Raw genomic sequence first — 24,371 nt, 5'->3', positions numbered from 1 at the left:
TAACCATCCCAAGAAGCACTGCTTTGATAATGTATTTCCCTGCTGAACAAATACCAGTGGCTCCTCGCTGCACACAAAATAAAATCTTGGAAGGTATGCAAAGCCCTTTATTCTTTGCCCAGCCATCTTTCCTGTCTAATGTCCTGCTATATCCCTACACCCTATCCTTTCTTCACTAATCCCCCAGGGTGACTTTCATTCCAATAACTAAGCAATTAAACCTATACTTGTTCATCTGCATACTTTATTTTTTTGAGATGGGGTCTTGTTTTGTTGCCCAGTGGGAGTGAAGTGGTTATTCACCGCCATGATCTTGGTGCACTACAGCTTCAAACTCCTGGGCTCAAGCAATCCTCCTGCCTCAGCCTCCTGAGTAGATCGAACTACAGGTATGCACCACTGCACCTGGCTGGCCTCCATTTGTTTGAGCATGGTCTGCCCTCTTAAAAACGATTTCTCACTTTGCCTTATGAAATATTATCTATTCTTTAAGGCAGAGTTCAAATCATATGTCCTATACCTTCCTTGTCCTAGTCGTGGTCAGAATTAATATGTAGTCTCCTAATCCACTTGGTTATAATAGGTGCTCAAATAATACGCTAACTTGAGCTGAAATGGCTGAAAACTTGGCTGTATAATGAACGACCCAGCTATGGGAAATACTAATTTTTAAAATTTAATAAAACCCAATTTATAAATTTCCTAGGTACAGCTCAGCACAGAGTGTTATTTGTACTTAGAATAGGATCCTGCTCCCAACCAGCTGCCTTCCTGTGTCCTTCCAGAGCACTTTATTCATGCTTCTGAAAAATCCTTATTACACTGTGTTATGTATCAATTTATGTTTGTCTGCCCCACGACTGTTAACTCTCCCAAAGAAGAAACCATGTTTTATTCATTCCTGTATCTCCATTATCCAGCACTGCACAGGCATAATGCCTGATTCACGTTGTGGCTGAGTACTCACCAGGTGCTTTTAGGGTGAATGAATGAGTCAGTGAGAAGGTGAGTGAATGAATCTCTCTCTCTCTCTCTCTCTCTCTCTCGCTCTCTCTCCCTCCTCTCTCTCTGACACAGAACACCCATTAAAAGTAAGCAGTACTCTCTTGTCTGACGTCAGAGTTCTAAGAGACATTTATCATTTAAGAAAGAGAAGAATCTTCTTTTTGGTGTGTTGTTAACCCCACCTCCTCCAGGATGGCTCATATGATTAAGTTAGCAAGCATATGTGTGCGGTATCTTCCTCTCAGTTCCTTAATACTTTCTACACAGGGGCTACAGAAAAAGAAAGAAGAGAAATATTGAAAGAGAAAAAAATTTCCAAATTATACTTATGTAAGCGCTAAGACATGGTAATTTTTTAAAAAGTAAGTTGTAAAAATTCTGGATTCTACCAAGGATCCATCAGAGGGCTTTGCGCATAGTAGAAACATTGTAAATATGTGTTGAATAATTGGATCCAACAAACATTTATTAAGTGCCAGCAAACAAGACCCAGTTGCAACCTTCCAAGACTCCTGACACAGGGGGACTGACATACATATATACATATATATAAATATATATATCATAGTAACAATAATGGCAATGATGTATTTGGTCTTTCCTCTATGATTGGCACTATTTTAAATGTTTTACATGAAGTAACAAATTTAATCCTTAAAACAACTCTAAGAGGAAGATTTTAAAGATGAAGAAAATGAGGATGAAGCAACTGAGGTATGCAGAAAGTTTAAGAAATGATTAGTCTAAAAATAGTAGAGCTGGGATCTAAATCTAGGCAGTGTGGCTCCAGAATCTCCTTATGAAAATGCTTTTAAGCTTAGGTCAGGCACCATGTCCCCTTCCTTTTTGTTTTCCCAGCACTCATAAGCACTCAGTGAATGTTTGCTAATGAACTGTGCCAATGACAAGGCTAACAGGGATTATAAAAATAATAAAGACACACTTTGTTATGAAACAATAGTATGGCCTCTTGTCAGGGTAGGAGAGGTGGAAGAAGCCTAGGTTTTGGAGTTAGACCAAACAGACCTAGGCTTGAATTCCAGATTCTTACCGAGGGGCTGTTTCCTCCCTGACAAAGAATTATCCATGTCAACACCCACACACCACTATTTTTGGGCCAGGAGCCATTTTAGAAATCTGAAGTAAGATTGAATTCTAAGACTCAAAGACTCAAAATAATTTAAACTAAAGATGACTGAAAGGTTAAAGGATTTACTTCCTGTTACACACCTGGTTGGTGCCAGTACTGAAATGTAGGTTTCCTGAGTTTCAGCTCAGTGCTCTTTCATTTAAGTCACACAGTTTCACTTAAGGTAGGGAAGCTGAACAAAGCATCATAAGAAGCAAATTATTCAAAATGGGACTTTCCAGAGCCAGCCTAGAGTTGGATGGCTGCCTCCTTGTGTTCAAGCAAGACACACCTCAGTTTCACTACTGATCTGAAATCTAATTCTCTCTCTTTGTGATGTCAGAGGCTGGGGGTGTCTTTTAAGCAGTGAGTAATGCACTAGAGATATGTCTCCCACAGCTTCGTTACGTCCTAAAAATTCTCTCCTGCCTCTTTTCCCTGCCAGGATGGCCTACTCAAAACCCAAAAGTCTTTCAGGGAAGGAGACTTATTCCTAGAAGAGAGGAAGACACTGCCACCTCCCTATTGGCTCAGTTATTCCCATGAGGGAAAACTAAAGCTTGAAATATATTTTCTCCTACATTCTCTCTAGTTCTAGAATCTGGAGAAAAAAACAGATTGAATGTTGCTGAAGAACAAGTGGGTATTGTTCAGAGACAGCTGAGAGTGATTGGAACCGCAGATGTAAACATCATCTCAAGGGTATACATACCTTCAACACAGGTACCTTTGTGGGCATCACATGCACCTTTACTTACTGGACAGCACAGAGAGCTCATGCCAAGTATACAGGCTTCTGAGCCAAACAAGCCAGTGTTCACATCCTAACTCTACTGCTTACTAGCTGAGTGTCTTTATGGTTCCTATCCTAGGTCTGTCTGTTACAAGCTGAGTGAGTGTCTTTATACTACTAGTTACACTCATGGAGGCATAGTTTCATTGGTTAAAAAAAATGGGATAATAATACTGACTTAATAGAAGATTGTTGAGGATAAAAACAGATCTCCTTTGCAGAGTACCTAATAGAAAATCTGATAGTTAGCAGGGGTTTGATATTGTGATAACACCTCCTCCCCCGTGCCTTGTATTTGAAACAAATGCTTTATGGAGAGACCTTTGAAAACAAGCAAAACACTTTAGGGGCAGTGTAGATCTGAAACTGATTTACCAAAACACAGTTCCATCATATATGCTCCTAACACAAGAAAAATCTCAGAAGTGATTGAATCCACCCTTCTTCCGAATGAGGAAAACCCATGTTAAACTTCCTACATATGTCTAGACAAGTGATCTTCTAGCAAGGGAATGCAGAACAAATCACTTCCCAGAGAAACCCACTCCATTTTCTTCCAGATCTCTAATGGGTTAAAAGGCTCACTGAGGCAAAAACCTCTCCTATAATTCCCACTCACTGTTACTTGTCTTTGCCCTCTGCTCTGGCAGCACAGAAGAGAGAAAATGGAATATTTCCCCAAAACTGTTCCCTGTTAAAGATTAGATGGAATCACCTCCACAGAAACTTGAGGAGTGGGGCAATAAATAATCCATCAACAAATTTAGAAAAGCGAATTGTAGAAGCATGTTCCACTTCTGCAGAAGCAGAGGAAGTAGAGTTACTTGTTTGTATGTCTGGAGTAAAAGTATCAGCAGTAGGTTTAGTTTAGTAATTTGCTGGGAGCAATTCTTTATCAGAAGATAAATAAGAGTGAGCAGGAAACTGCACTTGGAAGGCCAGTCCATAAGCATAGATACCCAGGCCTGTGAACTATCTGTGCCATACTGCCTGTGATGCCCATGCAGGTACCTGAGTTAAAGCTATGTACACCCTGGTGACGATGTTTACATCTGCTGTGCCAGTCACTCTCAGCTTTCTCCGGACAACACCCTCTTGTTCTGAGCTACATTTAATCTGTCATTTTCTCTAGATTCTAAACTCAATAGGCCTAAAATATTCAAGACCAGAGGCAGGAGCCAAATGCCTTTAAAAGACTTACTGGAAACATAGGAATACGGAGGTGCGATCAGAACTTTGGCATTGTGGCTTTAGAAGGGGGCCTGGTGCCAACGTGCTCTGCAAAGAGGCTGGAGGCATTCTTAGTGACAGGAATACAAGACTCACGGGGAATGGAGATAAGTTTTAATATCCAGGTGTGAGAAGGAAGGGCGTCTCAAGGATAACCTGGCAAATTGGATTGACATTCAAATTTCCAATTTGTTTTTATAGGGAATAAAATTTCATACTCAACTCTGTGGAAATATACATAAAGAATGCTCCCACCTCACTCCTACCCCCCCTGAGATATTTCTGGCCCAAATTAACTACTTTTAAAGATATTTCTCTCCATTGAGTTTAAGATAATCAGTTGTGTGTTCCAGGTACTAGACACAAATTTATCGGCATTTGTGTAAAGCAAAAGCCCAAGATTTTCTCTTCTCTCATGTCTGCTCAGTAGAGAGAATGGTGATGTGTTTGTGTGGCCACCAATATTTAACAGGTGTGCTGCCACTACTTGCGCACTGTCAAGGTGTTCAAAGTAGCAATAGTTTGCACTTCTGGTCTTTCGAACTATCATTTCATTTTCAAAGCAATTCTGTGAGCTAGGATGAATGATTATTTTATTTTGTTTTGAAGTGAAGACTCAATCAGAAATAACACAAAAATTTTTATTGTCCTGGATTTTATACATCTTGTTTGTAGAAGAGCTAGGCATAATTCCAAAGACAGGTGTTTGGGGTTGTTGGTTGATGGGTCCTTGATAATTAGTTGTATGTGCCGACTTGGCTAGTCTATAGTACCCAGTTATTTAATCAATATTGATCTAGGTGTTGACTGTGAAAGGTATTTTGTAGATGTGGTTAACATCTACAATCAATAGACTTAAAGGAGATTACCCCTGATGATGTTGGTGGGCCGTGTGCAGTCAGTTGTGAGCAGAAACTGAGGCTTCCTGGAAAAGAACATATTGTGCCTCATGACTGCAGCATTAATTACTGCCTGAATTTACTGTCTGCTCTATAGATTTCAAGCTTGTCAACCACTATAATTGCATGAGCCAAATTCTTATTTTCCTACTGCTGATTTTGTTTCTGTAGAGGACCATGACTGACACAGTCCTTATCTTCATGTATCTTACTTTATTTTTTGAGACAGAGTCTCGCTCTGGAGTGCAGTGGTGCAATCCTGGCTCACTGCAATCTCCGCCTCCCGGGTTCAAGCGATTCTCTTGCCTCAGCCTTCTGAGTAGCTGGGATTACAGGAGCGTGCCACCACATCTGGCTAATTTTTTGTATTTTTAGTAGAGTCGGGATTTCACTATGTTGGCCAGGCTGGTCTTGAACTCCTGGCCTCAAGTAATGTATCTTATTTCTTATTTCCAAATGGTTTAAACTCACAATCAGAGTCTAAGTCTTATTCACACAAGTACTCCTCCTTCCCCTTGGGCTCAGTGAGATGCCATAATAAAAAAATTTTAGCTTAAGTAGTGCACACACACCTGACAAATAATGAAGGAAGAACTTATTCCCATGACATAAAGAGCTATGATGCTTTTAGAAAGCAACATAGGACATGTACAGGAGGGAGCAATTAGGCGGGACTCATCGTTTGAGGCTTTCCAGAGGGAAGTATTTAAATTAGATTTAAGAGGCCTATATGGAAAATGGTTTGGAAGTGTGAAGAGCATGCAGAGAGGGGTAAATCAGGGGAAGGCCTTGCTCTGTGGATGAAGAAAGCCAGACTGCCTAAACTTGCTACAAGAGGGAAGGAATAAAGGAAAACCAGGTCAGTAAGAACAGAGACCCATTGTGTTGACAAAAAGCATGCAAAGAACCCTTATTTTCCTCTGGGATATAAAAGTAACAAACCAGCACACATGCACGTATGCATGCACACACCACACACACACACACACACACACACACACACACACACACATACGGCACAGAACTGGAACATTCAGAGAGCTGAAGGATTCATTGTTTGTCCAGGCAGGTACCCCATGCAGCTGCATGAAGCAATAAAGGAGCTGTTGCTACTCAATGCCTAAAAGACTTCCGAGCTTACAAATACGTGAAAAGCTTCTTCCAGTGTTTATTCACTACACTAAAGGTGTGTGTTTACTTCACAGAACTGAGCCCTTGTTCCTTTGAGGCCCTATTAGCAATGCAGGGATGAAAAGGAATTCATAGTGTTATGTTCTTAGTAGGATAACTGGCTCTTTTGGTGAGACTGTCCTTCCAAAGGCAGCAAATGGAGAACTCCGGAGGTTTAGCCTTGCGTTTGCTTTCCAGAGAGATAGTCACATAGCCGAAGAGAATGAAAAAGCTCTTTCATGAGCCCAGTTTTCTTTTCGTGCAGATGGCAGTCCAGATTGGCATCACAGATTCTGAAACAAATTTTTGTCCCACGGATGTTATTGCAAGCTCCCCAAAGCTGTAGCAGCTGGGCAGCTGCAAAGTCATTCAGTTTCTCTGGCCCCATAAGCAGGCTCCTCCTTATCAGAATATACCCCAGTTTCAAGAAAGCCTATTTTCCCATGAATAGGACAGCCATCTTTCTCTTCTTTTAGTTACAATTTATTACACTACCTCTCTTTCCTTGTTCATTTTTTTTTCAGTAAATATTTTTGAACACCTGCCTTGTGCCAGGAACTAAGCATACAGTCTAGTGTAAGAAAATAGGCAGTTACAATATATTAAAAACAACTAATATTTATTTAGTGCTTTATGTGTGCCAGCCACTGTTCTAAGTGTTTTAATTTTGCTCTTAAAACAATTCTATGCAGAAGGTTCTATTATTATCCCCATTAAACACGTAAGAAAATCAAGACCCAGGGATGTTGAATTACTTCTCTACAATCATACAGAGAAAGAAAGGTATTGAACTAGAACTAAGTGCAGGTAGTCTAGCTGCAGAGCCTGTCTTCTTAACCAGGAGGTACATGGAAGGGGCAGGAGCTGAGTATTATGACAGAGAAAATACAGGTACTGGGAGCACATAGGAGATGTCAGTAACCCAGACTTGGGGCTCAAAGAGAAGTTGTGTATTTAAAATGCATATCAGGCCGGGCGTGGTGGCTCATGCCTGTAATCCCAGCACTTTGGGAGGCCGGGGCATGCAGATCACGAGGTCAGGAGTTGCAGACCAGCCTGGCCAACATAGTGAAACCCCATCTCTACCAAAAATACAAAAATTAGCCTGGCGTGGTGGCACACACCTGTAGTCCCAACTACTCGGGAGGCTGAGGCAGGAGAATCGGTTGAACCCACAAGGTGGAGGTTGTGGTGAACTGAGATCGTTCCACTGCACTCCAGCCTGGACAACAGAATAAGACTCTGTCTCAAAAACAAAAAATAAATAAATAAAAAATAAAATAAAATAAAATAAATAAAATGCACATCAGATCATGTCAATCTGTTTCTCAAAATCTTTTAATGGCTCCCAATTGAATTTGCAGTAAAATCTACATGTCTACCATGACTTACAAATGTTCTGCTTAACCTGGCATCTCTCAGTCTCTGTGGCTGTGTCCCTTACTGTTGTTCAAACTGCCCAGGTCTCTGGCTGTGGCACCTCTGAGGTGTTGGTTACTCTCTCAGGCCCACCGCCCCTCGATCTACCCCAGCTCCTCAGCTTCAGGACTCCAGTTTAAAGTCATTTATTTATAGAGTTCTTTCCTTTCTTCTAATCTACTTTAGTCCCCAGAATGATAACAATAATAACATTAGACTAATGATAATGATGATAATGATAAATAATGATAAAACTAATGATCATAATAGTTAAACACTAAATAATACTGGGTGCCAGGCAGTGTTCTAAATGCTTTACGTAAAATAACGCATTTAGATATTACCACAACCCTAATGGTAAGTACTAGTATTATTCCCATTTTTACAGGTGAAAAAGTGAGCCAATATCAAAGCATTCTGTACTTTCCTTCATTACAATTATCAAGTGTATAGTCATGAATTTATTCATGCGTTATTTCCTGGGCCATAAGATCTATGAGATCAGGGTCTGAATGCATTCTCTTCATCACAGCATCCTCAGTGGCTAACACAGTGCCTTGCATACAGTATGAATTTAACACGTTTATTAAATACATTAATGAATGAATAATGGACGTGTGAGATGTATTTCTCTCAAGGTTTACTTACACCTTTGCTTACTACTTACAATAAAATGGATAGATGAGAAAGAAATTAAAGAAAGTACTCTAGTATGTAATAATTATTAAGGTTGTTGGTAGTCCAGTCACTTCACTTTCTTGCTATAATATTTTCCCCATCCCCTTCTTGATAAGCTGTAACATCTGAGGTTTACAGTGGGATGGAGGCAGAGACAGTGTGGTTTAGACTGTAGAGGAAAGAGCATGGGTTTTCAAGAAATACAGATCTAGCTTTCAGTTCTGATTCGATCACTAACTTTGTGGTCTTGAGTAAGCCCCATATACTTCCTGAATCTTCTTTTTCCAAATATGTGAAATAGGGGCAATAATATATGCAAAGAAGTTTAATTTGGAGAATTAGGTGAGGTGATATATTCAAAGGGGTTAGCACTGTGCCTGACACATGCCAGAAATGGAATAAGCACTAGCCCGTTACCTTTCCTGAAATCAGAGGCACACATGTGGGCTTTGGACATTATCTAGTTTATTAGACCAGCAGTACTAGCCAGACTAGACCCTAGAAATTTGAAGCCCCAAATACAATTGAGGGGGCAGAGAGAAAATAGCATTATCTGACCTGGCTGCCTCTAAGATTCAAATAAGCTGGATAATCACCATGGTCCCAGCTTACTCTGTGGACACAGCCAGAGAGGGGGTAGGAAAAATACAGAAAACTCCAAGGGGTCACTTTTGGTACTTGTCAACAGCTCTGGCTGGGAGGAAGTCAAGACAATAAACCAAGAAAAAATCTAGTGAGTTCTGTTGCTTGTTCTCTATTTTAAGGGGACAGTCCCTGCTTTGTTTCCCTCCTCTTGGGTGAAAGACTGTTCCCTGAAATGCTCCTGGCTTCCAAGAAGAGTTCTGGAGGCAACTTCATAATGTGCTGGCTCGGGGTTGATCAGAAGCAAGCAAGCAGAATTCACCCTGCCCCCAGGATCACACCCTCTTGGGGAAGCAGGAGGCAGAAAAAGGAACTTCGGTGGTCCTCTTCCTTCCTTGTCTCCTAGCAAACTTCCATATTCATTCTTCTCTAGGCTAACTCCAACCTCCTTTTTTATCTCCCTCCCTTCCAATAAAGAGAGGAGAAGGGGTTAAGATGGGTATGAGGTTGCTTTTTTCTTCTCAGCAGTAATTGGAGAGGGTGTAAAGTTTTTCCCAAAAGGGCCAATCCTCTTCCCTTCCTGCGGACTCTGCTAGTGGGTTTTGTCCTCTCTGCAAAGCGAAGCTCTGCATCAGCTCCTACTGCTACTCCCTGTTAAGCTTCCTGGGTTGTAACACCTGTGCCTGAATAGGTGTGTACCAACCCTGAAACATATATTTCAATACAACTTTGATGTGCTGTACAAGCTGTAATTATGCTATCATATAAAGTGGCATCCTTTCAGGCTTATGCAAGATGGGACTCTCAGTTAACTAAGATTTGGTTTACCAGAAGTCCTAAATAATTTGACAATCTTTTTATGCACTCTGCTTTTAAGAGAAAAGGCTGTATTTAAGGGTGTCCTCTTATATTTGGTATCAGCTCCATTCTCCCTCCTGACTCCTCAACTTTCCCATGTATGAGCTGGAGAACCCTACTTTCAGCTCTAAAACTATTTCTATATAACCAGATTTCTATAGTCTTGGGAGGAAAAAAAGTCTTAAACTTCAAAAATTAATACCTTCAGATTGTATTATTATGAAAGCAAAGTAGACCAGAACCTTCTAGAAAGATCTCAACAGGGCTTTCTGTTGTGGTTCCCTACTGATACCAGAAGGCTGGTGGCTTGCTATGTGCTGAGTACTATCTGAGGCATGTTATATAACACTAATAACACTAATACTAACACTGGGACTTTCTACATGCTTTATACATGTTAACATATTTAATCCTTACAACCAAAACACACAATTTCCATCCTAATTTTGGAGATGAGGCAATTAGGACATAGAGAGGTTAAGCAGTTTGTCCCAAGGTCACAAAATGGTGTGGCTGGAATTTGAAAGAGGCAGTCTGACTCCAGAGTCTTCACTCTTAATCACTATATAAAGCTTTTCTCGTTTAGCCCTCACAGCAATCTTAACATATAGAATATTAAAATGCCCATTTTCAGCCGGGCACAGTGGCTCATGCCTATAAGCCCAGCACTTTAGGAGGCCGAGGAGGGTGGATCACCTGAGATCAGGAGTTCGAGACCAGCCTGACCAACATGGTGAAACTCCGTCTTTACTAAAAATATATATTAAAAAAAAACATTAGCTGGGTGTTGTGACGCATACCTGTAATCCTAGCTACTTGGGAGGCTGAGGCAGGAGACTCACTTGAACCTGGGAGGCAGAGGTTGCAGTGAGCTGAGATTGTACCATTGCACTCTAGCCTGGGCAACAAGAGTCAAACTCTATCTCAAGAAAAAAAAATGCCCATTTTTCAGACAAGAAAAGTGAGTCTCAGAGAAGTAACTTATCTGAAGGATTAACTGGGTTCTCAAACCAATTCCATTCAGTATGCTACCTGAGTGCCTACTTTGTGGCAAGCACAATGCCAGGCACTAAGAGAACAATATAGTATGATAAAAATTCATTTAGTTGTTTAATTTTCTTCCATTTCTTTTAACACTGCCACTTCTTCCTGAAGTAATGGATAACAAAGAGTTCACTTCAAGTGCCTTGAAAGTCACATGTTGTCAAGATTAGCAAGGGATGTCAGCACTATGCACATGTCCTGAGAGCTAGCAGATATTTCAGTAAGCCTTAACAAAGCTGAACATGAGCCTCACTTCCTTTCTAATCTTACCTGGTTCAGGCATGGGCGTTATTTCATCCCTATTTGTTCAGTCCATAAACACTTATTGATCATTTACTATGTCCCAGGTTTTATGCTATAAATTGAGGATATGGAAAAAGAGGATTAGTATTTGAACTTAGGATGCTTTTAGTTTAGAATGGGAAAAAATGAAATAATTACAATACAGTATGACAAGTGTAATAACAGAGATTTTGAGATAATAATTAACAGTAATTTTGGGTGAGTTGCAGGAGGTATATCAAGAAGATGAAGGGTTAAAAGGCACTTTCCAGATGGAAATGGGTAAAGGAAGTAGTGTTTCCTATGCACATAGTATATATCAGGGCCCAGGCCCTGAATTGAGACTATATATTTATTTTAATCCTGAATCCAAGAATCAGATGATATACAGAATTTGTTCACAGTGACAATGAGAAAAACATCCCTGAGCTGAATATGTAAATGATGTTTTGGAGAAAAGGCAACCAGGTAGAAGAAACAGCATATATGAAAGCAGGAAAGCAAAAAGATCCTGGTGTATTTCAGGGACGTATATTCAGTGCACTTCAGCCATCAGTTGTGCATGGGGGTGGCAGCGTAAAGTGGGAGATGAGGACAAAGAGAGAGAGCAAAATTCTAAAGGCTTTTGCATGCCTGGTGAGACGTTTAGGTCTTATCTTGAAGGCAAAGTACAGCTAAAAAAGAAAATAATATAACCATAATTGGGGTTTATAAGAATGGTTCTACTTTGGGAGGCTGAGGTGGGCGGATCACAAGGTCAAGAGATTGAGACCATCTTGGCCAACATGGTGAAACCCTGTCTCTACTAAAAATACAAAAAATTAGCTGGGCATGGTGGCGGGGTCCTGTAGTCCCAGTTACATGGGAGGCTGAGGCAGGAAAATCGCTTGAACCCGGGAGGCTGGGGTTGCAGTGAGCCAGGATCACGCCATTGCACTCCAGCCTGGTGACAGAGTGAGACTCCGTCCCTCCAAAAAAAAAAAAAAAAAAAAGAATTCTAGTACCAGAATGGAAGCTGGTTTGGAGTGCAGAAAGAATGAGGACAATAATAACAAGTTGGAGGACCACCACAATGCTTTAGGTACAGGATGATGGAACAATAAACAAAGGCAGAGGAAGTGGGGGAGAAAAGGAAAAAGAAAGATTAGAGAAAAAGACCAAAGGGGTTGGCTGTGGTAGGTGAAGAGGGAGATAAAAGGGTGGATGATGAAGATGCTACTCAAAGTCAGAAAAACAGAAAAAGGGACAGTTGTGTAGGGGAATGAATTTGGGTCTCCAGATGAACCAAAAGGGGTTACCAGAGGTAGTCAGATGTCTGTCATTTATATACAAACTTACCATAAGTAATGGGGGTTGGGGGTGTCCAGGGAGTGAAGGTACAGGACTGAAGAGAGAAATGGGTTCTAAAACCAATGGGATAGATTCTCACAACCGGATTTGAAGAAATCTGTCTGCTCAAGATGTCTCCCTAACTTCAATCCTGGAGGTGGAAGAGTCCAGATGTGTGAGGCAAATCTCTGGCTCTGACTCCTGGGGCTGTGCAGGTAAATAGAGCTGTCAAGAATGCCCAGAAAAAGGCACATGTTTCCTAAAGGGCTCTCTGCCTGCCACGCCTGGGAGCTGCATGACCAGGCTGGAGGCAAGCAGCAGCTAGGGTCTGGGAGGACACAGGCACGTGGACGGCCTCCTGTGGGAGCGCTGCGGATGAGGCAGCTGAGAGAAGTGAAGCTTTCTTTCCAGCTTCCTCCTCCACCCTTTGCTGCAGATCCCCGATGCTACAGCACAGTGCTAGCTGCAAAAAGCTTGATTCATAGACGAGGGGATGCAGCGACATGCCACGCAGGGATGGCAGAAAGGACAAAAGTGTGTGTGTGTCTGGAGGAGACTGTTTATTCAGGGAACTATATATCAAACACGACCTTACTGGCAGACAATAGTGATTTGCCTAGATAATTTATGCAACCAAGTCAACATCAAGATAGGCTGTGTAGAGCAAAAGGTGAGATTCATTTTTAAAAGTGGGGTACCTCCCTTCATAGTCTCAATTACAGGAGATGCTTTTGCACACAAAACATTCAGGCAACAATATCTGGGTATCTGCTTGAGCCTACTGTAACCAAAGAGAAAGAAAGGCCGGAACTAAAATGCAAAAGAAAGAAAGAAACTGTGTTTGGAGATAGGTCTGCTACAGTATAAACTTTTCCCTTTCTCTGGCTTACTGCTATAGCAAAACCTGATGGTTGTCTTTGTAAAAAACGTGTCTGTATCTAGGTCCCTGGCAGCGATTTGCCTCTGGGAGGGCCAGCAATCTATTTAATGACTCCATTGACGTCAATAGCATAACTGAAATACTTACTAACATGCATGATTCCAACTTTCAAGGGGAGGGTGGGTGTATGGTGTTTCTCAGCAGTACAAAAACGTGAAGTGGAGTCAACACGGAACGGACTCAACTGTTCAGGCAGCTAGTGAGAACTTAGATGAGGTCTCATCGGTTTCATTCAAAGAGAAGAAATATTTATGCTAAATTTGCAAATTAATTTTGAACTAGTGAAATAACCATAATAAGCAGGGTGTTTTATTTGACAATATCTGCTTGAGGGAAACAATTTAACATTTGCACTTCAGCTGAGGTATTAACATTTTTGCGACTACCAATACTTAATTTTAGATACGTATGAAATAACTGCAAATCAATATAAACAGCTCAGTGTTGATACTCTGGGGTAAACTTTCATAAGAGGGCTATTTTAGACAAAAGCAATTATTACAAAACAACCATTTGGAAAATTATTCTCAAAATAACTGGGGCTTTTCTGGTGCATTTTTGCTATCATTTTATATGCAGGCTGTCTAAACACTGAAGGTGAATAATTAAGGCAATTATTCCAATAATTCAGCACACAGAATTCAGAATAAGGAAGAAAACATCGTTTGATATTTCTGACTTTTTCTTTTACCTTTCTTTTTATTTCTTTTCTTTCCTTTTTCTTTTTTCTTATAATTCCCTCTAATCCTTCCTTTATCATGACTGGTCACAGCCTTTGGTCACAAGATTGATTTTATTCCTATTTGTCCATAAGTGTTGTAATCCTGCCTGACAGTTCTTGCTTAATGTAGAAATCAAGCAAAGGTTCTGCTTATGCTGGGCCTCATTTCCAGTCATCTGACGCAGCACCGCTCTCAGGCTACTGCTGTGGTTCTCGGAGAACCCTTTACCCATGCACATATAGACCCTGTCTCATCATAGGTCCTGAAAGTTCTGTCAAAGAATGAGGACAGAATCAACGTCATGACTTTCTGAATTCCTTAAAATCGAAGATAACTCACTGACCCTCTTGTCCACTACTTGAAGAGACCCTGCATCTGGTACACCCACATGAACCTCCGGAAGGATAGTCATAATCAAGTAAAGCTATGGGCAGAACCCATACGGAGAAATAGGTTTCCAAGGAGAAAGCCTCTTCTTCTGTTTTATCAACTGGTAAAAAGCCAATTCCTCCCCAGAATGGCCTAGACACATATTAAAAGAAATGCATTCCGTGAGCACTGGAAAAACCTTAATTAAGTCTGTTTCTCACATAGGCCAACCTATTTCAGGCTTTACTGGAAAGCCCTATTACTGTCTCATACGATTTCTCCGAACACAGTCTTTTCTTGAAATGCATTCTAATTGACTGGTGTTGAAAACCACCATAAATCAAGGCTATGGACATCCAGGCTTTGATATCGTTAGTATCTTCAGCAATCTGGCTTGAAGTCCTCAAAGTGATTCCCTACTCATCTTGGTGCTATGGTTTGCTGTCATTTCCAGTGACCCATAGACTTCTGTGTGGTTTTTCATAACATCTGATCTGTTACCAGTGGTAATGTTCCTGCTCAGTAAATTTACTGATAAATTTTAGAAAAAGAAATTTAGTAGAGAGCACCCACCTTATGTATCAAGTTGGCTGCTGAAATATTGTATATGTGATACATATTATTTTACATCAAGTCACATTTACATGACTCAGATGTGCTAGCCATTAAAAGGATGCTTCTCCAATCCTTCTATAAAGCAAAAAATCATTTTGTAAAGACAGTGAACACTTGATAATTTATCTTTTCAGTAAATTCTTACTGTCATGACATATGTGTGATTACTATTGAAGAGCAAAGGATAGGATGGAATGGAAAAAGGGGGACAATTATCACACACACGTGTGTATGCATGCACCCCATTTTCCTGTTGCAAATAGTTTTGGGACCCAGAATCCTGAGAATTACTTCAATTTTCTGTTGTGAATATGTACAGGTGACAGAATTCGAGTTCCTGCCTTGTTTTGGAGTTTTCTTTCTTTTTCTATTTTTTCCTTTCTGTTTCAATCCTTGAGCACCATGTAGGGAGAGCCTGGAATTTGTGCTTGTGAAAGGCAAAATGTGAAACAAATTCAGATGCTCATTAAACTACAACATTGGCATTTTCGACAGCCCCAGGAGGATTTACTGCGTCTTTCTCCTCAACCTGGGAGCATATGGCTTCCTCGTCATTCTTTCTGGGCTTGAAATTCTCCATTTCTCTACTCTGGCTTTCTTATTCAAAGTGCTAAATGCCAACTTCTTAGATTTCACTCTTTTTGTTCAAAACCGGTATGAACACACTAACATATATAAGCAGTTTTAGAGTGTGTTTCAAACCTCTATTAACTTCAGTGCAATAACTAATTTTTTTTTTTTTTTTTTTTTTGAGACGGAGTCTCGCTCTGTCGCCCAGGCTGGAGTGCAGTGGCACAATCTCGGCTCACTGCAAGCTCCGCCTCCCGGGGTTCACGCCATTCTCCTGCCTCAGCCTCTCTGAGTAGCTGGGACTACAGGCGCCCGCCACCACACCCGGCTAATATTTTTGTATTTTTAGTAGAGACGGGGTTTCACCGTGGTCTCAATCTCCTGACCTCATGATCTGCCTGCCTCGGCCTCCCAAACTGCTGGGATTACAAGCGTGAGCCACCGTGCCCGGCCGCAATAACTAATTTTTAATAGTGAAAAAACACAATTTGAATAATTTTCACAGCAATAGAGATAAAAATATTGGCTCATTATTAAAATTGTATTTTATATGTATTTTCCTTCACATAAAGTCCCCAAATTTTATGTAGTTTTCCCAGTCAATTCAACACTTACTGTGTTCTTACTATTTGAAAATAATTATGTGAAAGCACCACAAGTAATAAAAGATAGATAAGGCACAGTCCCTGTCTTCAAGAGCTTTATCTCCAATGGGAGAGACATACAAGAAGCCTTGAATTAAAGTATATCAGAGAATTAAATTGTTGCCATAGCACAAAAAAGGAGCAATTACGCCAACTTAAAAAAAAATTAGATGTCTTTGCAAAGTAAGGACATTTGCATTGAGCCATGAGAGCTGATAAGAACCTTGGTTGGATAGTGAGAAGAAGGGTATTTCTGGTATTTCTTTCTTTCTTTTTTTTTTTTTTTTGGAGACGGAGTCTTGCTCCTTGCTCTGTCACCTGGACTCGAGTACAGTGGCGTGATCTCGGCTCGCTGCAATCTCCGCCTCCTAGGTTCAAGAGATTCTCCTGCCTCAGCCTCCCGAGTAGCTGGGACAACAGGCATGTGCCACCACACCCAGCTAATTTTTGTAGTTTTAGTAGAGATGGGGTTTCACCATATTGGTCAGGCTGGTCTTGAACTCCTGACCTTGTGATCTGCCCACCTTGGCCTCCCAAAGTGTTGGGATTATAGGTGTGACCACCACGCCTGGCCAAAGATGGGTATTTCAAACGGAGAGCTTTCCTTTGATGTATCCATTTAATATTTCAGTTAATAATCAACTTGTAAAAGTAAATGTACCCATTTACCATGGTTTCTGACGATTAGCTTTTAAAATAAATTACATTTTTTCTCATTTATATGTTTGAAATAATAAAGCATTTTAAGATTTGGTATTTCTCTCTCTCTTTCTCTCTCTCTCTCTCTGAATTGCTCCAATACAAGAATCGAGTTATCTAAGTCAGGCTTTCTGAGCAAACTGGGTTGTTGCTAAATCTGTTTAAATTGATGTAGATTTCTTGTACCTTTTATCTTAGATTTCAATTGAAATACATGAATTCAACTTCAGGACTGACAAATAAAAACCTGATCTTACTATCATGAAAAATCATATTTTGAAGCAGCACTCCAGTTCTCAATTCTGTTTGCTCTGAGCCACTTATTTTTCATTCCCCTTTAAAGTTTCTATTTAAACACATCTCTTTGTCATATGCTGATAAATATTAAAATAACAGGAAAAATCTGCCTGACTTATTTAAGCTGATAATAAGAACAAAACACGGGATGTGTGTCTCCTCCTTCCTTTTCTAACTGTGGCTAAACGTTAAGGAGATTTTGAAACCCATAATTACGTAATAATTGGTATCACTACATTCTCTTCCCAGTGAAAAGCCAAGATTTTTGTAGTTTGCCACAGAGACAGAAGGAAACAAATTGCCTGAGTGGTACTGTCATTTCTTTGCTCCATTGTTTGAGAAGACTTTAACAAAAGAATCCCTAGTTGTCAAGCTGTAGTTGCTGTGCCAATAATCACAAAAGGATCTTTCCAACCACATCTTTGGTTAATGAGCTAATTTATAGAGCCATAAATTGTACATATTCTCCTAATGTTTGTCAGTATTTATTACAAGAAAAAGAAAACATAGTCTAAATAATCAAATTGATGTAAATTTGGCTAATAGAAATGTGAGCAACACTGCCTCACTGGTAGGCCAATGTGATGAAATGATCGGAGTTTCAAAACTTCCTCCTTTGATCTCCAAGTATGTAACACGAGTTATATGTTAAAACATCCTATTTTGTTTCTTTTTATAAAAGTTATAAAGGAAATAGTACATTCAGCACCCCAGGTTTTTGAAGTCCATAGAGAACTATTTACTTCTTTGTGTTTCACATCAAGGGGCTCTAGAGTAAACTCGCCTTTACTTAATATCTTTCTTTCACTTTTTTCTCATTCTCAATCTTTCTCTTATAAAAATATTTATAAAAGCATGCACCACAAATACTTCAGAAGCCAATGAGCCAATAGAATCTGCTGCTTTTGTTCCTTTCTTTCAGAAGCTGAGCTTTTGTAATACTTCCCTTATACTTATGATCAGGATACCAGAAAGAAAACACAACAACCAAGTGAGAAAGATTTTAAGTATGAAGCGCTGCTGGAAATAGAAAAGCGTGTGAGGCATTGTTAGGTGTCAGGCATTAGGTGATCTCAGTGTGAGTTCATCTGAATTGTTTCTCCTGTGGTTTTTCTCAAATCTACTGCTACAATAGTAGGACACAGATTGAGGAGAAAACATGATTTGGACTTTAACAAATATCATAGAACTGGTTGCATTTTGTGTGAAGAAGAATTTCAGTTCAACAGAACTCCATGGTGTTCCTTCAAGGTGGCCCTTCCTCTCTGCAGCTCTCAACACACCAAGAAAAGTGGATGCACTGTTCTGAAAGATGAGAGGTTAGGTTCTTAAAAACAAAACAAAACAAAAAAAACAACGTTGAGGAACAAAGTTGGATGCCCTCCAAAAGAAATGATTCGTGACCTGGAAAGAGCCTTTGGTTTCACACCTGGAAAGGATGTAGATTCAAGTGGGATCTATAGTTGACATTAAGAGGGAAACCACTAACATATCCTCAGGGGCCCTCAGGCCAGCGTGGAGCACCTTAGGTCTTTGAGGTTAGCTGTCCTGGAGTTTACTGGGGCCAGCAAGCTGAGGTCAAGCTGCACTGTCAATACAACTCTGCCTCCTGCTCCTCTTTGGGGAAGAAGCAGCATTACCCCATGTTTATCATGTTCTGAAAGCCTGCACATACAATGGGCAAATGATTTAGTACTGCTTTTAATGTGGTTTTAATAGAGTGAAGTAATGCTCCAGTGTACCTTAGAAAAAAGTTACCAAGAGACATACTTTTGAGAGAGACAATATGCAAACAACGCTGTTGTTTTAAAAAACAGTTCTGAATAAGAGGCATGTTTATTATTCTACCTTGAAACATCGAGATAGACCTTATGACATGGCCTACCTTGCGGGTTGACTCTGGAGACGGGAGGCTGACTAGCAGCTGGGGACCTCCTGTGGAGACAGAGAAAAGAAGAACTGAGTCTGTGTATCAAAACTCCCCATTCCATCCCCGACACCCCTCCCTCATGGTTACTAAGGACTTTTCCAGGTCATAATGAACTATGTAGTGACATAATGCTATCTCCGGAAGGCAGGCTCCTGTAACCCGGGTAGATGACTGCAATTCTCTCACATCCAGATGGCCTGGAATTTCCCTCTGCAAGGCCTCAGGATGCTCAGACTCTCCAGGAAGGAAGTTGTTTACTCCAGGTCCCCAACCAGCCCCCTGTTTTAAGTTTTGCTGTTCCAAGAAGCCCTCAGAAAAGAGTCACTTGCTCAGGTGTCACTGGAAATGTCAGAGTGAATCTCAATTCCTTTGGGCAGTGCTGTAAAAAGTTATAGCCAGAGGAACCCTTAGCGATCAATCACTTCAGGCCCCTAATTTTTGTACCTCAGGAGACTGAGACCTAGAGAGGTGAAGTTGCTTGCCAAGGTCACACAGCCACTGGGAACTGTCATCCAGCTTGCTTTACTTAGGGAACAGAATTTACATGGAGGAACTGGGATGTCATTCTACGTCATAACAAGCCTGCTGATGTCAGGGGTTAAATGAAAACCAGCAAACCCATGTTCCCATAGTACTGGGGCTCCTCCTTTTTTCTTGTTTCTTTCCCTTTCTCTGCCCCAAACCTTTCAATTTCACTGCTCTTACCATTCTTCCCATGTTTTGCAGAACTTCTAACAGACTCTCCTGTTTCCCGCTGCATTGCTGGAGAACTTCTGAGGATTACTATTGAGCAGGGCTCTCAAACTTTAGGGTGTATGAGAATCACCTGGAGGGCTTATTCAGACACACTGCCGGGCCCTACCTCTGGGGGTAGACCTGGGATCGGCTTAAAAGTTTGCCCTTATAAAAAGTTCCCAAGTGGTGCTGATGCTGCTTGTCTGAGGACCACATTTTCAGAAACACTGGTATTAAGGATTCTCTGCTCCACTGAGGAGTAACAGGACATTTGCAATGAGCAAGAGAGTGAGACTCTACTCCAGTGGTTCTCAAACATGGATACGCATCAGACTCATTTGGGGAGCTATTAAATTTCTTTTGCCAACCCTGAAGAGTCTATTTCAGTACATCTGAGATGAGGCCTGGGAATCCGCGTTTTTCTTTTTTTTTTTTTTAAATTATAATTTAGGTTTTAGGGTGCATGTGCACATTGTGCAGGTTTGTTACATATGTATCCATGTGCCATGTTGATTTCCTGTACCCATTAACTTGTCATTTAGCATTAGGTATATCTCCTAATGCTGTCCCTCCCCCCTCCCCCCACCCCACAACAGTCCCCGGAGTGTGATGTTCCCCTTCCTATGTCCATGAGTTCTCATTGTTCAATTCCCACCTATGAGTGAGAACATGCGGTGTTTGGTTTTTTGTCCTTGCGATAGTTTACTGAGAATGATGTTTTCCAGTTTCATCCACGTCCCTACAAAGGACATGAACTCATCATTTTTTATGGCTGCATAGTATTCCATGGTGTATATGTGCCACATTTTCTTAATCCAGTCTATCGTTGTTGGACATTTGGGTTGGTTCCAACTCTTTGCTATTGTGAATAGTGCTGCAATAAACATACGTGTGCATGTGTCTTTATAGCGGCATGATTTATAGTCCTTTGGGTATATACCCAGTAACGGGATAGCTGGGTCAAATGGTATTTCTAGTTCTAGATCCCTGAGGAATCGCCACACTGACTTCCACAATGGTTGAACTAGTTTACAGTCCCACCAACAGTGTAAAAGTGTTCCTATTTCTCCACATCCTCTCCAGCACCTGTTGTTTCCTGATTTTTTAATGATGGCCATTCTAACTGGTGTGAGATGGTATCTCACTGTGGTTTTGATTTGCATTTCTCTGATGGCCAGTGATGATGAGCATTTCTTCATGTGTTTTTTGGCTGCATAAATGTCTTCTTTTGAGAAGTGTCTGTTCATGTCCTTTGCCCACTTTTTGATGGGATTGTTTGTTTTTTTCTTGTAAATTTGTTTGAGTTCATTGTAGATTCTGGATATTAGCCCTTTGTCAGATGAGTAGGTTGCAAAAATTTTCTCCCATGCCAAAATTGACAAATGGGATCTAATTAAACTAAAGAGCTTCTGCACAGCAAAAGAAACTACCATCAGAGTGAACAGGCAACCTACAGAATGGGAATCCGCGTTTTTCACTTCTCTTGGCATTCTCATGCACAGGCAAGTGTGAGAAGAACAAAGCCAAATTCTAAATGACAAAGAACAGCCTGCATCATTGTTGCTAAAGGAGAGTCTTCCTACTGGTGTGGCCACAGAATTATTTCTCTAGGTTTTTCTACTGCTCTAAATTAATCTCTGGTCCTTTAGGGACAAGCTAGCTTGTAGGTACACATACCTAGTAACCGTAGTCTATAGACAGGGTCCACATCTACCATTAATTTACTAGCTGGGTGATCTTAGGCAGGGTACTTTTAAACTCTCAGTGGTATGAAATTTTCACATATGACAAGAGAAGGGAAATTATTATCTAGTGATTGCTTTTCTCTGCTAGGCTGTGCTAGGTATTTCTTAGCTTCCACTGGGAGTATTATCACCCCATTTTAAGGATAAGAAGACTGAAGCTCAGAGAGGTTAAGAAACATACTGACACATGATTTATAATTGGCACAGCCAGAATTCAAAGCTAAGTCTTTCTGAACCCAAAGTGCATGCTCTTTCCACTATACTGTATGCTGATAACACCTGCACTAATACTGAGGGCTGTTTTTCAGGAAAATTAAGAGATTAAATTCCAAAATCCTTAGCCTGGCATTCAAAGTCCTTGCTCTCTAGCCCCAACATCCTTTTTCCAGCTTATCTCTCATAATTCCTCATTGTCTGACATTTCATCTCAGACCACTGACTGGCTCTGTGCTCTCATGCATCCTGTACTTCTTTTTTGTAGCACTTTAAAATTATAGCTTAAATAGGTTCTGTCTAGTTAGTGTTCAATACATAGTTCCTTAGATTAAATGTAAACATTATGTGAGCAGGGAACAACTTGTTTACCACTTGATCCCTGGCACCCAGGATGGTCCTTCATATGACAAGCATTCAGTAAATACTTATTGAATAGAAGAACGAATGAATGAGGGACAGAGCTGACTCACACTTGCCAAGGCCAAACTTGATCACTTCTTTTTCCTTGAATATGTGCTGCCCCTTTCCTGCCATTATTCAGGCCATTCATTCCCCTGTCAAGGAAGCTGTCTCCACACCAAACAATCTACCCATCAAAGGTTAAGTTAAGGTTAACTTATTACCCATCAAACCTTCTCCAAAGGATGCCATCCTCTTAGCCGAGAATGGTCTCTCTAATCTCTCATGGTGCTTTATTTTTACCTTTAGGGTCATTTCTTCATGTTACAGTCCATATTGGCACATATTATCTCCACTAGTAATCTGTGACCTGTTGATGGCAGGATCCGGTTCTGATCTCTTTGCTTACATACTCTTCAGGTCCCACCATATTGCCTGGCAAATAGTAGGAACTCCAAAACGTTAATAGAATGTAGATTGAATAACCCACTGATGTGAAAGTGATTTGAGAACCAAATACTCTATATGAATATTTTATCTGGTTTCCTTTTCACATGCAATCTTGGTTCTATATGCCACTTGCCATTCCTCGAACACAGCACTCTCTTTTGTTGCTGTGCCTTTGCACACATTTTGCTCAGTTGAATACTTTTCTTCTCTTTATGTGGCTAGCTCTTTCATATGTCCTAGGACTCTGCTCAGGCATCACCTCCTCAGAGGAGCCTTCCCTCTGTGAGTGGCCCTCACCTGTGTTCTGTAGTTTCCTGTGCTTACTGAACCATTGCATTGCTCATTCTGTATTGTATTTCTCATTTTCCTGTCTTTGTCTTCAACTCATCTATGAGAAATTTAAGCAATGATTGAACATTGTGCACAACTGTAACACAGGGATCTGGCATAATATTTGGTATGATGTAGTACTCAACACGTATGCACTGGATTAATAATACATTTTAATAATTTTATCTTGCACCTTTTCCTGAGTTCCAAAGAAGACTTTTGTGAAAGAAGAAACTGAACTAGGAGACCCCAAATGTTAGAAATCTCTACTTTCTTTATAGCATGTCGAATCACAGTGCCCAATTCTCTCAATGACTTCTTGGAAATTACACATATTATACAAATTCTTTTGTCTCAGAAGTTAATTTTGAAAATATGGCTTTTATTTAGAGTTGTCAATTCAGATAAGCATCTCTGTGGGGAAGCTTTGGAAAGGCAGGGACCGTGTTTATTTGGTTTGTCAATTATTCATGAGACCTGGTGCAAAGAAGAGGCTCAATACATTTTCAATGAATAAATGACTTCTGCAAGCCACATGATTGCTTGTAGGGCATGAGAATGCCAGACAGAAAATTGTAAGGAGTGCCAGAGGAAAGTGGTATTGGTTGCTCAGTTTCCAAAGTCCCTAACTTATGGAAGAATCATAAGAAGTTATGTGGCTGATTGCTGAAGATGGTGATATAAATAGGGAAGATAATATGGCCATGGCAGTTCATACTTTCTAGCCCTGAATAGCACAGTGGAGAAAGAACTGGACTGTGACTAAGAAGACAGGAATCCTAATCCTGGCTCTGGCACCTTCCCACTGTATAGCCCTTGGGCAATTCACGGAACCTCTTAGTTTCTTCCTCACTTGAGAAGAGCAGGCAGCAACTAACATTTACTGGTGATTTACAACGTACCAGGTCCTGCGTGAGGAGTTTTACATATATTGCTTCACTTCATCTGAGGAAATTTGGCTAGGTTCATTCCAGCTCTGAACGCTCAACATTTTATGATCCTCAGTTAATTTAATTCACATGCCAAAGTACATACAGCAATAAAAGACATTTTGGATAGACATACACTAAAAAAATTCAGTGGTTATTAGTTCTTTCCTGAAGATTACACACATGTTGATTAAATTATGCTTTGGAAGAATGTTAATACAAAGAAGTTACATTATTTCCTGATAGCCACAGGTGATATTCATGATGTTGATGACGAGTCAATTGATAAATGACACCTCTTTGCTCCCAGCTCCATCCCCTGGCTATCAGACTGCTGAATGGTGGGCACACTCACTTGCGCAC

At 40.5% G+C, this 24,371-nt stretch overlaps 1 protein-coding gene across 2 annotated transcripts in view; it reads right to left on the bottom strand.

Annotated features, from left to right (window-relative positions):
- Positions 1 to 24,371, bottom strand: part of PDE4B (phosphodiesterase 4B) — a 585,958-nt gene that overhangs the window by 90,575 nt on the left and 471,012 nt on the right. For both annotated transcript variants that reach the window (XM_003265198.4, XM_003265195.4), the window contains one exon: positions 19,160 to 19,209. In XM_003265198.4, coding sequence (XP_003265246.1) covers positions 19,160 to 19,209 — 50 coding nt within the window. The remainder of the gene's footprint in view (positions 1 to 19,159; positions 19,210 to 24,371) is intronic.

Source organism: Nomascus leucogenys, chromosome 5, assembly GCF_006542625.1.
Source record: "Nomascus leucogenys isolate Asia chromosome 5, Asia_NLE_v1, whole genome shotgun sequence".
Taxonomy (NCBI): Eukaryota; Metazoa; Chordata; class Mammalia; order Primates; family Hylobatidae; genus Nomascus; species Nomascus leucogenys.
The sequence above is the reverse complement of the archived record's forward strand: the minus strand, read 5'-3'. Positions and strand labels throughout refer to the sequence as shown.